Source organism: Symphalangus syndactylus, chromosome 14 (assembly GCF_028878055.3).
Source record: "Symphalangus syndactylus isolate Jambi chromosome 14, NHGRI_mSymSyn1-v2.1_pri, whole genome shotgun sequence".
NCBI classification, from domain to species: Eukaryota; Metazoa; Chordata; class Mammalia; order Primates; family Hylobatidae; genus Symphalangus; species Symphalangus syndactylus.
In genome coordinates this window covers 30184371-30199559 of record NC_072436.2, presented here as the reverse complement: position 1 = coordinate 30199559, position 15189 = coordinate 30184371, and the positions used below count along the sequence as shown (strand labels likewise).

General features: G+C 39.6%; 1 protein-coding gene across 1 annotated transcript in view; it reads right to left on the bottom strand.

Annotated features, from left to right (window-relative positions):
• Positions 1–4767: 4767 nt before the first annotated feature.
• LOC129462047 (lithostathine-1-alpha-like) overlaps positions 4768–15189 on the bottom strand; it is a 70577-nt gene continuing 60155 nt past the window's right edge. Inside the window, exons 3-9 of the mRNA XM_055241663.2 lie at positions 7981–8073; positions 7767–7840; positions 7355–7462; positions 6466–6584; positions 6037–6174; positions 5216–5327; positions 4768–5011 (exon numbers count right to left, since the gene is read on the bottom strand). Coding sequence (XP_055097638.1) covers positions 4944–5011; positions 5216–5327; positions 6037–6174; positions 6466–6584; positions 7355–7418 — 501 coding nt within the window. The 5' untranslated portion in view covers positions 7419–7462; positions 7767–7840; positions 7981–8073 and the 3' untranslated portion in view covers positions 4768–4943. The remainder of the gene's footprint in view (positions 5012–5215; positions 5328–6036; positions 6175–6465; positions 6585–7354; positions 7463–7766; positions 7841–7980; positions 8074–15189) is intronic.

Genomic DNA, 15189 nt, shown 5'->3' with positions numbered 1-15189 from the left:
CCACAATGATAAACAATGAAGAGGAAAAAAAGAAATGAAAGATGTATAAAACAATCAGAAATCAATTAATAAAATGAGAGGAATAAGTGTTAAAATATCAATAAAAACTTTGAATGTAAATAGATTATACTTTCCACTTAAAAAACTGGCTGAATGGATTTTTAGAAAAATAACTCCACTGTATCCTACCTATAATAAATTCATCTCACCTGTAAAAATGCTGAAAGTAAATGAATAGAAAAAGATACCTCATGCAAATGGAAACCAAAAGCAAGTAGGAATAGCTACACTTGTATCAGGTGAAACAGACTTTAAATCTAAAATAGTAAAAAGGGACAAAGATGTTAATTATAAAATGATAAAGGGATCAATTCAGCAAGAGGATATAATAATTCTAAACATAAATGCACCCAACATCAAAGTACCAAAATACATAAAGCAAATAATATTAGATTTAAAGGGACAGAGAGAGATTCCAATGGAATAATAGTCAGGGACTTCCAAACCCCATTCCCACTCTCAGAATTAGATAGATCACTAGAAATAAAATTTACAAAGAAACATTGGATTTAAACTGCATGCTCAGCCAAATGGACCTACCACACATACAAAACATTTGGTCTAACAGTTAGAGAATACACATTCTTCTCATAAACACATGGAACATTCTTCATGATAGATCATATGTTAGGATACAAAACTAAGTCTCAACAAATGTTAAAAAATCAAAATCCTATCAAGTATTTTCTCAGACCACAATGAAATTCAACTAGAAGTTAATAACAAGAATTGAATACTTTGGAAGCTGTACAAACACATGGGAATTAAAGAGCATGCTCCTGAATGACCACAGAGTCAAAGAATAAATTCATAAGAAAATCAAAAAATATCTTGAAACAAGTGAGAATTAAAACCCAACATACCAAAACCTATGGAATACAACAAAAACAGTGCTAAAAGGGAAGTTTGTAGCAATAAATGCCTATATCAAACAAATAGAACAACTGTAAATAAACAATCTAATGATGTACCTTAAGGAACTAGAAAAATAAGAACAAATCAAACCCCAAATTAGTAGAAGAAAATATGTAATAAATATCAGAGCATAAATAAATAAAATGGTCACTAGAAACATAAAAATAACCAAAAAAACCAAAAAGTTTTTTTAAAAGGATAAAAATCAGTAAAATATTTTCTCTCTTTTATTCTTGGTTATTCTAAACTAACAAAGAATATAAGAGAGAAAATACAAATAAACAAAATCAGAAGGAAAAAGACATTACAACTGATACCACACAAGTTAAGAAAGATCACCAGAGACTATTATGAACAAATACACACTAACAAACTGGAATACCTAGAGGAAGTAGACAAATTCCTGGATACATACAACCTACCGAAATAGAATCAGGAAGAAATGGAAAACCTGAATAAACGAGTGTTGAGTAATAAAACTGAATCAGTAATAAATAGTCTCCCAAAAAAGAAAAGTTCAGGAGCAGATTCTGAATTCTACCAAACATTCAAAAAAGAACACCAACTATCCTTAAAATATTCCAAAAAATTGAAGAGGAATTCCCTCTGACTCGTTCTATGAGGCCAGCAGTGTGGACTCCTCCAAGGACTGAGAAATGACTGTTACACACACCTACAATGATCTCATTTTCAATAAAGGTGTCAAGAACATACACTGGGGAAAAGGCAGTCTTTTCAATAAATGGTGCTGGGAAAATGGGATATCCATATGCAGAAGAATGAAACTAGACTCCTGTCTCTGGCCGTATACAAAAATTAAATGGATTAAAGACTTAAATATGACTCCAAAAGATGAAACTACTAGAAAAACAAATGAATAAACAAACAAACATTGGGGAAAATCTCCAGGACATAAGTCTGGGCAAAAATTTCTTGAGTTATATCCCACAAGCACAGGCAACCAAAGCAAAATGGAAAAATGGGATCGCATCAAGTTCAAAAGCTTTTGCAGCACAGGAAACAATTTACTTCAGGGTGGCAAAGTTCTCCAAGCCCTGGGCAGGTCCAGATATGCTGTCCAGTAGCAGGGACGAGCATTAGAAATGTTAGAAGTCTACCTGATACTCTATGTACTTTGGCTAAGCTGGCACTCAAACCACAAGACAAGGTCTTTTCCATTCTTCTCTACTCTTTCCAAAGGCAGAGGAGCTTCCTCCTGTAGCCTCTGCCACCACAGGCCACAGGGAGTATTGCATTCTACCCAATGTTCCCTTAAGTCCCAAGGGCTCTTAAGTCAGCTATGGTGAAAGTTGTCTGGCCTGGGACTCACCCTTCAGGGAAGTGGGCTACTTTTTGGCCCAGCGCAGGTTCAGACATGCTGTCCAAGAATCAAATCCTGGAATGGAGGATCCCAACAGCTCACTTGGTGCTCTACCCCCCTGTGACTGTGCTGGTACCTAAGATGCAAGACAAAGTCCACTTTACTTTTCCCTGTGTTCTTCTCAAGCAAAAGGAATTTCACCTGATAGCCACCATAGCCGGTATTGTGCTGAGTCTCCCATGAAGTGAGCAATTCTTAGATGCTCACCCAAGTCCCTTGACTTAGTACTTGGGTATCACTGCTGGTTATTCAGGGCCCAAGGGCTCTTCTGTTAGCAGATGATGAATGCTTCTAGGACTGGGCCCTTCCCTTCAAGACAGCAGGTTGTCTAGAAATGTGTGTGTGTCTAGAAATATTAGCCAGGAGCCAGGACTTGGAGCTAGGGCTTGGAACAGGGACCTCATGACTCTTTCCAGTTTTCTATCCTACTGTGACTGAGCTGGTATCCAAGATTCAAGACAAAGTCTTCCCCACTCTTCAGTCTCCTCTCCTCAAGTAGAAAGAAGGGGTCTGTTTTGAAGCCGCAAGCTTTGCAGCCTGGTGTTAGGGAGAGAGGTGATGCCAGCACTCAGCCACCACAGCTGGTGATTCTGCAGATCTCATTCTCCACCCCCTATCAGTGTCCACTGGGCCCAGTTCGGCACTAGGACTCGCCTATGAGTTGCAGTCCTTGTGGCCAGACTGCCTTTCAAGTTTATTTAGAGCACAGAGCACTTTAGCCTGTGGTGGTGAGGTGTGCAGAAATTCAAATTCCAACCACTGGGATTGGAAATTCCCCTCTGACTGGGGCTCCTTTAAATCCTCCATGTGTGGGCAGATTTCAGCTGAGTATGAACCAAAAATAAAATTCTAAGCCCTCCAACCATCTAAATGGACTCCTCCTCTTGGAAAGGGCATTCCAAGGCTAACCTGAGGGGACTGGTTCAGGCCATGATAGTGGGCAGGGTTCAGACATGCTTTGTTATACCCTATCCCTTTTGGAATTACTGATAGAATAGATTCTTTAAGTTTGATGTGAAACGTTGACAATCTATTCTCTCTGAAGCCTGATGCCTGGAGGCTTCATTTGCATGATAAAACTTTGTTTTCCACAAACTCTTTTCACCATAACCCAGACATTACTTTCTATTGATTCCAGGTCTTTAAATAATAACAACTCTTTCAACCAATTTCCAATCAGAAGAATTGTAAATCTACCTATGACCTGGAAGCAACGTCCCCCTCACCCCCAGCTTCCAGTTGTCCTACCTTTCCAGACTGAACCAATGTTTGTACATCTTACATGTAATTGATTGATGTCTCATGTCTCCCTAATATGTGTAAATTAAGCTGTACTCCAACCACCTTGGGCACATGTTCTCAGGATCTCCTGAGGGCTGTGTCGCAGGCCTGTTGGTCACTCATATCTCTTCAAATATTCTAAAGAGTTTAACTCTTTTCATTGACATGATTTTGGTCTGGTTTTCCTTTAGGATCTCGTAGGACAGTGCTGAGTTCAATGCCTCACAATTGCTATACTTTCCCTCTCTCAGCGCTCAGAGATGCTCTCTGCACCACACTAGTGTTGCTGAGGGCTGGCGTCAGCGATTTAAGACTGTTTTTTCTATCTTTTCAGTGCTTCTTTCAGTAATTCAGAGTTAAATCCAGGTATAAGAGGGCTCATCTGAATTTTGGTTCTTATGAAGGTGTTTTTTCTGAGTAGATAGTTGTTAAATTGGTGTCCCTGTAGCAGGGGGACTATTGGCGGAGACTTCTATTCTGCCATCTTGCTTTGCCTCTCAGAAAAATCCCTACAAAATTAATCTGTGGAAGTCCTAAAACTCAGTATTTCAGAATTTGAATGTATTTGGAGATAGGATCTTTAATGAGGAATTAATATGCCTGTAGATTTTTATTTATCTAATTCTTTATTTATTTATTTATTTATTTATTTATTTATTTATTTATTCAAGTAGCACCATTTAACAAACCTTCCTGGTCTTCCACTAGTTATTCTACCACCAGTGAAGTCCTCTCTCTATACCTGACAATTCTTCTTAAATTATCGCTTCAGTCATGAAATCAACTTGCATATTTGAGTATAGATGTGGACTCCTCAGACCCTAATTATGTAAATCCTTTCATAGTACAAAATATTCCAGCCATCTCTAGATCAATGATCCAATTATTTCTTTAACACAAACTAGGTCCATGGTAACATGTAGGATATGGCTGAAATCTTTATTTTCTTAACTTGTCATAAGAAAGGCCATCACATGTTCATAAGTGCAACAGGCATGATATGTAAATGAGGCTTTAAAAAGTAGCCAGGAAAAAGCAAGCTCTGAAATGTTGCAATCACTCCAACCCCAACCATTCAGACACAGGCTGTGGAATGAACAAATGCAGAAGACAGCACAATGGGGAAAACGTTTATTTTTATTGTTTCAGGCTCCGGAGACTTAGCGGTGGGTAAGGTACTGAAGGTTACCGATGCAAATTCAGTAGAGAAGAGAGGGTTTGAACTGAGTTGGAGATGTGGTCCAGTTTAATTTTTGACTCTGTAGTAATTGCAGGATCACTTCTATACGTCCATTTTCCAGTGCCTCTAGTTTTTGAACTTGCAGACAAAGGAAAACTTTTCTTCACAAGACACATCCTTCCATCCCTTGAATCCTATGACACAATGAAAAGAGTCAGAATAAGGGGTTTGAAAGGAGGGTGGCCTCTCTGGATCTAGGACTCAGGACAAGAAACAAGGAAAAACACTTCACCATTTCCTGGATGAGGACCTTACCTCATCTCTACCCCAGTTCCTACGTTCATCCCAACTAAGCAGGAGAGAATGGTAAACAAATGGATGGTTTCTCTGCCTTTTACCTGAGCTTGAAGTCAGGCTCACACAGTAGCCAGGATTGATACTGCTTGGGGATCCAATGACCCAGGATTTGTAGGAGACCAGGGACCCACTGCTCCAGTGCCAACGGCGGTTCTAGATGGAGAAAGGTCAGAAGAGGGTAAGAGGTGACTTGGAAAGAGAAACACCTGGCCTGTGTGTACACTCAGTAACAGGCCAAACATAAGGCAAGAATAAACCTTATTGTTCCCATGAATAGAACATTTTTTCCTCTGCTTTCACTTTAAGACTCTCCTTTCGTGGACTGCCCAATTCTCTCCCACTCTCACACAAAATGACAAATGTTCTGAAGTTGATACAAAAAAAAAAAAGCTCATTATAGAACATGGTTTCTTATTTTCTCTCCTGAGACCCATGACCCTCATATTCACCACTACCAGTGGTTGCCCATTAGTTGTTGGTGTATTGTTTAGTATAACACCAGGCTCCCAAATGCCTTGTCTCCACCAGTATCTTTTTGTATATAGTCTACAAAGAGATATTGTTCAAGAAAGACAATAATAAAATGGGTAAGATGTGGTATATAAAGATGCTTTCCTAGAAGTAGATATAATGAGTTTATGCATTAATGAATGCCCAGGACACTCAGGATATCCAGTTTCCACTCATCTCTCCTACTATCTACACTGAATCTCACTACCTCATACATCATAAGATCTATAAAGAAGTCCCTTTTATTAAAAATAAGAAAGGATAAAAGCTGGTTCTATAGTTCCCAAACCTTAAACTTCCCTCTTTCTTCTCAAAATTGATAGCCAAGAGATAAAAGAAGCTCCAGACTGACCTTTTTGGGGTCATAGAGGCCAATCCAGACATTGCCATCATCAGTGCTAGTTTCCTTAATCAGTGAGGCCACGAAGGCGCCCTCGGCCTGGGTGAGCACAGACACCAGGTTGCCTGAATTCATGTTCTGGCAGTAGAGCTATTGGAGAAGCAAATGGAGCACTCAGTGGAGAAGGAAAGTGTGGGGGATACAGTGGGCCCTCCCAGAGGATGTGTTAGTAAAAGGACAGCACAGAAATGTCCCTGATGATGCTATCACTGACCACCAGCATCTCTGTGCTGAATGATGGGATAAAGTAGATTGGAAAGTTTTAGGCTGATGATTAGATAGGGAGGGGATTAGTCTTATATCAGCCACTGAACACACTGGAGAATGGCAGCTTCCCCTCCCTTCATGAGCCTCCCTTCCCGCACTGCTCTCTTCACTCACATCTGCATCAACCCAGGTCTCAAGGTCTTCATTAAAGTAGTAGCAGTAGGAGCCATAGGCATTCGTGCCTTCTGGGCAGCTGATACGGGCCTTGGGCAAGTCTGTCTGGACCTCTTGGCCTGGAAAAGAAAGAACAATTAAGAAAGACCCTCAGAGCAGGGCAAAGGCTGGATGGTGAGGTAGGAGCTTCTGAGGTTCCTTTATAGGGACAGAAGGATGTAGTAGGTCATGGATGATTAGTCACTTCTGCCCTCCTGCACCCTACCTCTTCTCTCTCAAGGTATCTTTGCTCAAGACAAGAGCACACAACGAATAGGCTCATGAAATGTGTCCCATTGTCCCTTTTACTTATGGGGCTCAGGCTTTTTCTGCCTCAGACTCAGGCTTCTGCCTTTCTCAAGCCTGTTCAGTTTCTCTACATAAAAAGCTCCCCTCAGTTCCCCATTCCACTAATGACTGTCTACATACAGACATCCCCAAGCCCCCCATCATGAGTAGTGTTAATATAATAAACCAATGTCAACTGCAGTGGTCACTGATAAGGGGTCATGCTAAGTTCCATCTCTAACTCTCTAATGAGGTGAGGATTTTTTTTTTCTTTTTTCTTTATTTTTTGAGACAGAGTCTGGCTCTGTTGCCCAGGCTGGAGTGCAGTGGTGCGATCTCGGCTCACTGCAAGCTCTGCCTCCCAGGTTCATGCCATTCTTCTGCTTCAGCCTCCCAAGTAGGTGGGACTTTGAATAGGATGAAATCAGCAATAAAGGTCACTGAGCAACACAAAACAACCCCTGATGTTGACTCTGCTTTTTCTCATGTGAACCCATATGCATGAGGATGGAGTGAAGGCTTCAGGGCTGGGGTTGTGGGAGGTGTGGGGGAAGAATCTCACCTTGGCTCAAAGACAGGCACATCAGGCAGGAGATCAGCATGAAGCATGAGTTGGTCTGAGCCATGCTGAGCAGCAGTGAATCTCTTGCTTAAGGAGCAAATCAGCAATCTTAATAGGAGAACACAGGGAAGAGGGTTTGGGCAGTGAAGAGCAGAGCATGGTTAACTTCCTTATAGCTTCCTCTCTCTAGATTCCTGATGGCAGCAAGGCCATCTGAGATACCCACACCCTCAACATTTCTCTATACAGGTTGGAGATCATACAGATCCTGTAACCCAGAAACAGATTTGTCTCCTGCTTAGGCTTCATTACTGTTGAGACCTTTTGGTTAGAAAATTATCCCGAATCTTCCCCAAGATGAAAGAGGAATAACCCATGTTAGAGTTGCCCTCCTCCTGTAATGTCCACTTACCCGTTTGCTGGGTCTGAAGTGGCTTGTTGGGCCAGGCACTGGTTGGAGGTTTATTACAGGGTCTGAGAACAGAGCTGCATAAATTAAGCAAGAGGCGGGGCAAGGAGTGAGGATCAAAGGGCCTACTTTGGGCACTGAGACAGAGAGATTCTGGCATCAGAACTAGCTTCTTCCTGGCACACACTGGGAATGATTACAAATGACATCAACTTACCACAAACAGATTGGCAAACTGTTCAAGTGCAAGTCAGGCTTTGCCCTTCCTCAGCAGCAACCAGGTGTCCAGTTCCTATGGTCTTTAGCAGTTCTAGAAAGAGGAAAGGAGTAGATTTCCTTGTCCTCTCTGTAAATATGGAGTCCTTTCTTTGATATTAAGCATAGGTAGGGGTAGGGGAAGAGTTGGCTGAGTCTACATGAGTAAGCACAATTTGCTGGTTGATTGGGTTGTTCCTCTATTTCTTTTCTTTTCTTTTTTTTTTTAGACAGAATCTCACTGTCACCCAGGCTGGAGGGCAGTGGTGCAATCTCAGCTCACTGCAACCCCTGCCTCCCAGGTTCAAGCGATTCTCCTGCCTCAGCCTCTCGAGTAGCTGGGATTACAGGTATGTGCCACCACACTTGACTAATTTTTTGTATTTTTTGTAGACACGGGGTTTCACTAGGCTGGTCTCGAACTCCTGAACTCAAGCAATCTGCCTGACTCAACCTCCCAAAGTGCTGGAATTACAGGCATAAGCCAACGCGCCCTGCCATTCCTCTATTTCTTTTCAAGTTCAGGAACCTCTCAAGACCTACTTCAGATGTCAAGCCTTAAGAGTTACATACATGTAAACCAATATGTCCAGTCAGGTTTTAGTACAAGTAGCTAGCCTGATATAGGCATTCTCCAAGTCTAAACAGGTGGCAACTGTACAGTGAGCTAATGCTTAAGAAAGCTCAAAATACCTGGATATGAGGTTAGGCTTCATTGAAGACTTTGGTACGAAATTAACAGTCTCTTAGAGTGAAGTTACAGATGATGCGATGAAATTGAGCATGTAGCAGAATCATCTGAGTATTTAGTGGAATCATCAAACAAAAAACAATTCATAATGGAATATTAGAAAAAAACCCTAAATGTTCACAGAGACAGGTGTATCAATTGGCATAAATAGATAAATAATGTATTATAAGACACTACACACATTAAATCAAATAAGCTAGATATTTATCAACATGGCTTGGTTTCAAAAACATAATGTTGAATATAAAACTGTCAGCTGCAGGAAGTTATAAACTATTTAATAAAATGTATACATTCTTTAAAAAGATAGAGATTAAATTGTATAATTTTTTTTGGTCAATTCACATGTAGTTTAAAGAATAAAAATCTGAAATTCAAGAATATACATAACCACTTACATTATTTGCATAGAGAATTTAGAGTGAGTTTTTAAATCTTTCCTTTGTTTTATAAAAGCTAAAGATTTTAAACAAAGATGACAAATATTAATAGTATTTATTCCAAATGATAGCTTTATACACAGTTGTTAATTTAGTTCATTTAATTTTTGCATTTACTAAAGTTATGCTTTCTAAAAAACAGCACCAGTGAAAGATGTCTTTCTTGTTTCTATAAATAAGAGGTTAAGTCATGCTCTATAGAGTTACCAAAGGATAGAGTAGGAAGGAATTCAGTATATTTGGTGTCATCACAGGTTGATACGGTAAAAAGCAAAGACACAATTAATTAAACAAAAATTAAAACAAAACATTTTGTGGCATGTCTTAAAAATATGAGTTCATCTATATTTCAAGAATATTCCAAACAAGCAATGACTTTCCAGGTATAAAGGATCTAATACTTTATAGTGCCTACTAAAATATATTATTGCTAGTGTGATATAAAAGAGAGATATAAAACAAACAATAATTGAAAGAGTACTCTCGTAAAAACCTTTATTGCCCTAAATAGCTCTGTCCCTATTGAGATACTTACCCTTATTGCTTGCATATATGACTGACAAATTCCACATGCAGGACAAAAAAAAAAATTTAGGACATTTACTGGCAGCCACTGTGGTTCCAAAGTGATGCCCTTTTCAAGGAAGTCATAGTTCCTATTCCTTCAATGCTTATCTCATTTTCCTCAGTAACCCCAGGTTCTTTCCTCTGAGTTTTATGACATTCCCATGAGCTCATTTAAGTCCTTTCTACCAAATTCACTCTGAAAGCCGTCTCATAGATGAGAATCATTACCCTGCACATCTAGTGTTAATGTAGCCTCAAGTGGGGGAACGTTTTGATATGCCTTAATAAGGCTTAGGAAGTTTCGAGGCTATGGCTAATTTTTGGTGTTTTTGGCCATCTCCTTGTAGATATTCCCTGCGTTCCACCCTTGTAATACAAATTTTACACTTATGAAGGAGAGATAATCTCCCTCTTTTTTTGGTCCTTGGCAGACATGTGAATACTGCAAACATTATACCTAAGAGGAAATTAGGTGAAGTAGTACCAGGTTCACAAATAGACCTTCCATGGTCTATTTGTGCTCTGCAGATGTAAGAAATCCTTCTTACAACTTAGCTTCCTCTCCTTCACAAGAAAGCTCTAGTTTATTTAACACAAGCTTTCACTGCATGTTCTTTATGCCAGATACTATTCTAAATGTTTTACAAATAAGAACCCACTTAATCCCATGACATTCTGAAAATACAGGTGCTATCTGCAGCCATATTTAAGATATGAAGAAACTGAAGATGAGAAATGGCTTAAGTAATTTACTTAATATAAAACAGCTACTATGTAGTGAAGCAAAATTCAAACATAAGCATAAGTTTTGCTTTAAGGTCATTTAGTTATCTCAAATATCCTTCTGAATTCCCTTGATTTATCTCCACATTCAACCCATCCAGCTCTCCCAGAGTTCTGACTGATTTCACCAAATAACTAAGTTAGAAAGAATGACTAAGACGTAGTATTTGTTAGCACAACAGGATGATTATAGTAAAAGATAATTTAATTGGATGTTTTAAAATAACGAAGAGAGCATACCCTGCTGTGTTTATTAGGCATTGCATGCTTATAATAAAATATCTCATGTAACCCATAAATATATACACCTACTCTGTACCCAGAAAATGAAAAATAAATGAGTAAATAAATAACCACTCAGCAATCATAGCCATACCACAAGCCCCAAAGGATGAACTTAAAAGGTTAATAAATGTAAGATACCAAGCACCCAATCCTTAACCCATGATTTAATTGGACTTTTACATATACTAGCATGACAATCATGTCTGTGTCTGTGTTTGGCACAGAGGGAGCTGTTCTTTACCACCTTAGCACGGATAGGAGCAAGCCTCACCAAAAGTCACACAACAAAGGGGTCAGAAAATTTGAAGTTTTGATGGAATCTTGGAAGGTTAGGAAGCAAGCCAGGGCCTCTTTTCTCCCTTCCTCATGTCTCAGCACTTGTCCATGGAAATCAAAGCCAGAAAAACACTAAGAAAAACTAAACTCTTACAGAAAACCATCCATGATCTCATAAAGTCTTGCATCCCTGAAGAGTTAGAAACCCATAGGTTAACAAGTTTCCACTTATTTACTTTATTTAATATGAATAAGGAATCTCAGAAAAGTTGCAAATTCCTCAAATCCAAAAAGAGAAGCTATTTTTCTATAGATCCCTCCTCTATAAAATAAGCATTTAATTTAAATTCCAAGCAGAGGGCAAGGAGAGAATTCACAGGCCTTGTAAAAGGCACTGACACAAGTTCAGCATCAGGGGGGCCTCTTCCTGGCAAACCCAGGACTGGTCATACATGAGGTCCTTTCTCATAAACAGCTTGGTAAACTCTGCAAGTCAAAGGCAGGCTTTGCCCTTCCCCAGCAGCAACCAGATGCCCAGTTCCCATGGCCCTGAGCAGCCCAGGAAAAAGCAGAGACTTTCCAGGAATAGTGATGATGGGTGTGAAGGGAGGACCCTGGGAGGAGGGGCTGTGAATGTGTGAGCCTGGAGCAGAACCATCTGTGAGACAAGGGGCAAGGGAGGCAGCAGGACAAGATGTGGAGCATCCTGCTTGGGGCAGTGGGGAAAGGGAGGAACATACATTCATAGCATGCTAGCACCATTTGCCATGGAGGCCTCCTCTCCTGACAAGGCATGTCCCGAAAGGATCCTGTGGAAAGAGAAACTCCCATGGAAGAGGCTGAAGGTTTCTGGGGACTGCACCTTACACCTCACTTCCCCAAATTAATAAATCAACTCTAATGCCTCTTCAGAACTGTTGCCGGATACAACGAGGAGAAAGGAGGAGGGGAGTGATGATGAGGATGATGCATTCAGCAAAGATGCTGCTGACTTTCTGCTAAGCACATAACAGTGATGATTAAAGCTTAAACTACAGTTCCTCTCTGTACTTGCACAATACCTTCAAATACACTCTTTCCTAGTGTAGAATATTTCTATTATATTATCCCATTAAAGCAAACACTTGTATTTTAATTTTTATGTTCTTAGAAATATTTTTACATGTATTAAATATGTTAACTTAAAAAAAACTCTACATTGAATGTAAATACCTTAAGCACCAAAAGGTGAAGTGACTTGCCCAAAGTCACACGGGATTCACAGAAAGTAGCACAGCCAGAATTTGGGTCCAATGAATCTGACACCAAGGTCTGTGCTCTCTCTCTCTGTCTGTTCTATTGCCCACCCTGCAAAAGCTATAAAATTCTAAAACTGGAAAGAATGGAATGTTATAAGTAGATGGGATCACATGTAATTAAACTGTCCCTCTCATAAGAGGACAGATGTTCAGAGAATTTAAGTACCTGGACCTCTATCCAGTGGTGGTGAGAAAAAGCATTAACTCCAATCTACTTCTCAGCCCTCTGTTTCTTCCACCACTTTGCTCTGTCCTTTTTCTGCAGACTCCAGCAGCTACTTTACTCATGGCTGTTTTGTAAAAGCTTTTCATCCACAACCTCATCTCCATAGGAAAGCTGGAGTGATTGCCATATCCTCCTCTGGGTGTCTATAGTCTCTCAAGTTTCCTGACCAGTATCCCACTTCCTCCATTTATATACCTCACAGACAGACAAAATCAAACTCAGTTTTGTGAACACATTGTCTCTACTTCCTAGTATCTGGGCCAGTTAAATAACCAGCTGAGGTTTCTGACAAGGTTTGATTTCTTTTCTTTTCTTTCTTTTATTTCTTTTTTTTTTTTTTTTTGAGATTTCCTAGGTGGAATCATTCTGGCAATGACTATTGTCAGCTGCCCACTGTAAGTCTATGGGCTGGAGGGCCAACATTGGTTTGGGAAAAAATACAATAGTTTTGAACTTCAAGATATAAGTGAATTACCCTTTGTAGTGAGAAGAGAAAAAAAAAAAATAACTCAGAGCTCTGACCTATGAGATATGCAAAATTTATCAGGCCCAGAGAGGCATGAGTGTGGAACTTTGGTCATAGCCCCTCACACCCATGCCTGGGGGCAACTGCTTAAGGGCATTTAGTTCCTGACTAGCTGCCTCACTTATTATCCTGATTTTTTTTTATACAAACTACAATGTATAACCTGTAAATAGTCTTTGTTATTAATGTAAATTCTTGGTAAAGAACTTAGGAACTGCCTCTTTTTTTCCTATAAAAACCCAATGGTAACTGCTGCTAATTGGAGCATATATTCAGGGAAACTTGAATTTATGCTCCCAGGTTGTAGTCCTCAAACTTGGCCCAAATAAACTCTCTACTTACATTAATTTTGCCTAATTTTTCCTCTATAGTTTGACAGTAGGACTAAATAATTCCTTAACCATACAACATGAAAAGTGAAACTAATAGCTATGTTCAGAGAACACACTTGTTGAATGTCTTTGTCCTTTTTTTTTTTTTTTTTGAGATGGAGTCTTGCTGTGTCTCCCAGGCTGGAGTGCAGTGGCACAATCTCGGCTCACTGCAACCTCTTCCTCCCAGGTTCATGCCATTCTACTGCCTCAGCCTCCTGAGTAGCTGGGACTACAGGTGTCTGCCACCACGCCTGGCTAATTTTTTGTATTTTTAGTAGAGATGGGGTCTCACCATGTTAACCAGGATGGTCTCGATCTCCTGACCTCGTGATCTGCCCGCCTCTGCCTCCCAAAGTGCTAGGATTACAGGTGTGAGCCACCGCGCCCAGCCGGCGTTGTCCTTTTTAAATACAGAAGGCACAAAACTAGCAGCAATATAAACTGCTGTAACATATGAGGCTGAGGAATAGAAGTGGAATTTAGAAACCCAAACTGGATTTTCTCTCAAGTGAAAGGATCCTTTCCTCAGAGGATCAATGACATGCCTCCAAGGCAAGGTAGATTCACAAATCTAAATTAAACCGATCATGTATTTCTGGCTATGAAATGATAAAAAGTGTAAGACAGATAACCATATAACCTTTAAACAAATGTCATTATGCCAATTGAGGAGATGAATATTAACCAGGTTTCAGAAAAATGAAGATAGTAAGAGAATCCAGGAAAAATTATCAAGTTTATCCTCTCTAAACTCATGTCGACATTTAATTGAACATTGTAATCATATTTACATGGACCTTTAAGAAGTGATTGAGCCATGAAGGCTCTGTTCTCATAGTTGAGATTAATACCATTATAAAATGGCTAGTTTCATTCCCTTTTGCTTCTTTGCCCTTCAGTCTTTTGCCATGTTGCGAAACAGCAGGAAGGCCCTTGAAAGATTCCAGCATCTTGATAATGAACTTCTAAGTTTCTGGAACTGTTAGAAAATAAATTTCTGTTTATTATAAATTATCCAGTCTCAAGTGTTTTGTTCTAGTTGTAGAAAATGGACTAAGATAGAAATATGTACCAGAAGTGGGGTTGTTACTATTAGAAACACCTAAAAATGTGTGTCAGATTTGGAACTGAGTAATGGGCAGAGGGCAGAAGAGTTTAGAGGATCAGGCTAGAAAAAAGTCTAGATTGCTATTAACAGAGTGTTAAGGGCTACGCTGGTGAGGGCTCAAGAAGAGGAGAGCTATAGGCTAAACCTAAATCATCAGTGAGATTACTTAAGTGGTTTTCAAAAGACTAATAGCAATATTAATGGTGGCGGTAATTCTGATGAGATCCCAGATGGAAATGCAGAGCATGGTACTGCACAATGATGCGAGGGTTATCCTTTTTACTAAGAGGCAACGAACGTGGCTGAATTGTCTTTAAGTCCCAACATTTTACGAAAGGCAGAATTTAAGAACCACAAGTTAGGATATTTGGTGGAAGAAATATCTAAGTAGCAAATTGTTAAGTATGCTGCATGACTTTTTTAAACTGTCAATAGTAAAACTTGAGAAAAGGGAAAAAATTAAATATGAAATGTATATTGAAAAGTAAGCAGAAAGTAAAGATTTGGAAAATTCTTAGTCTGGCTGTGTTTTAAAAA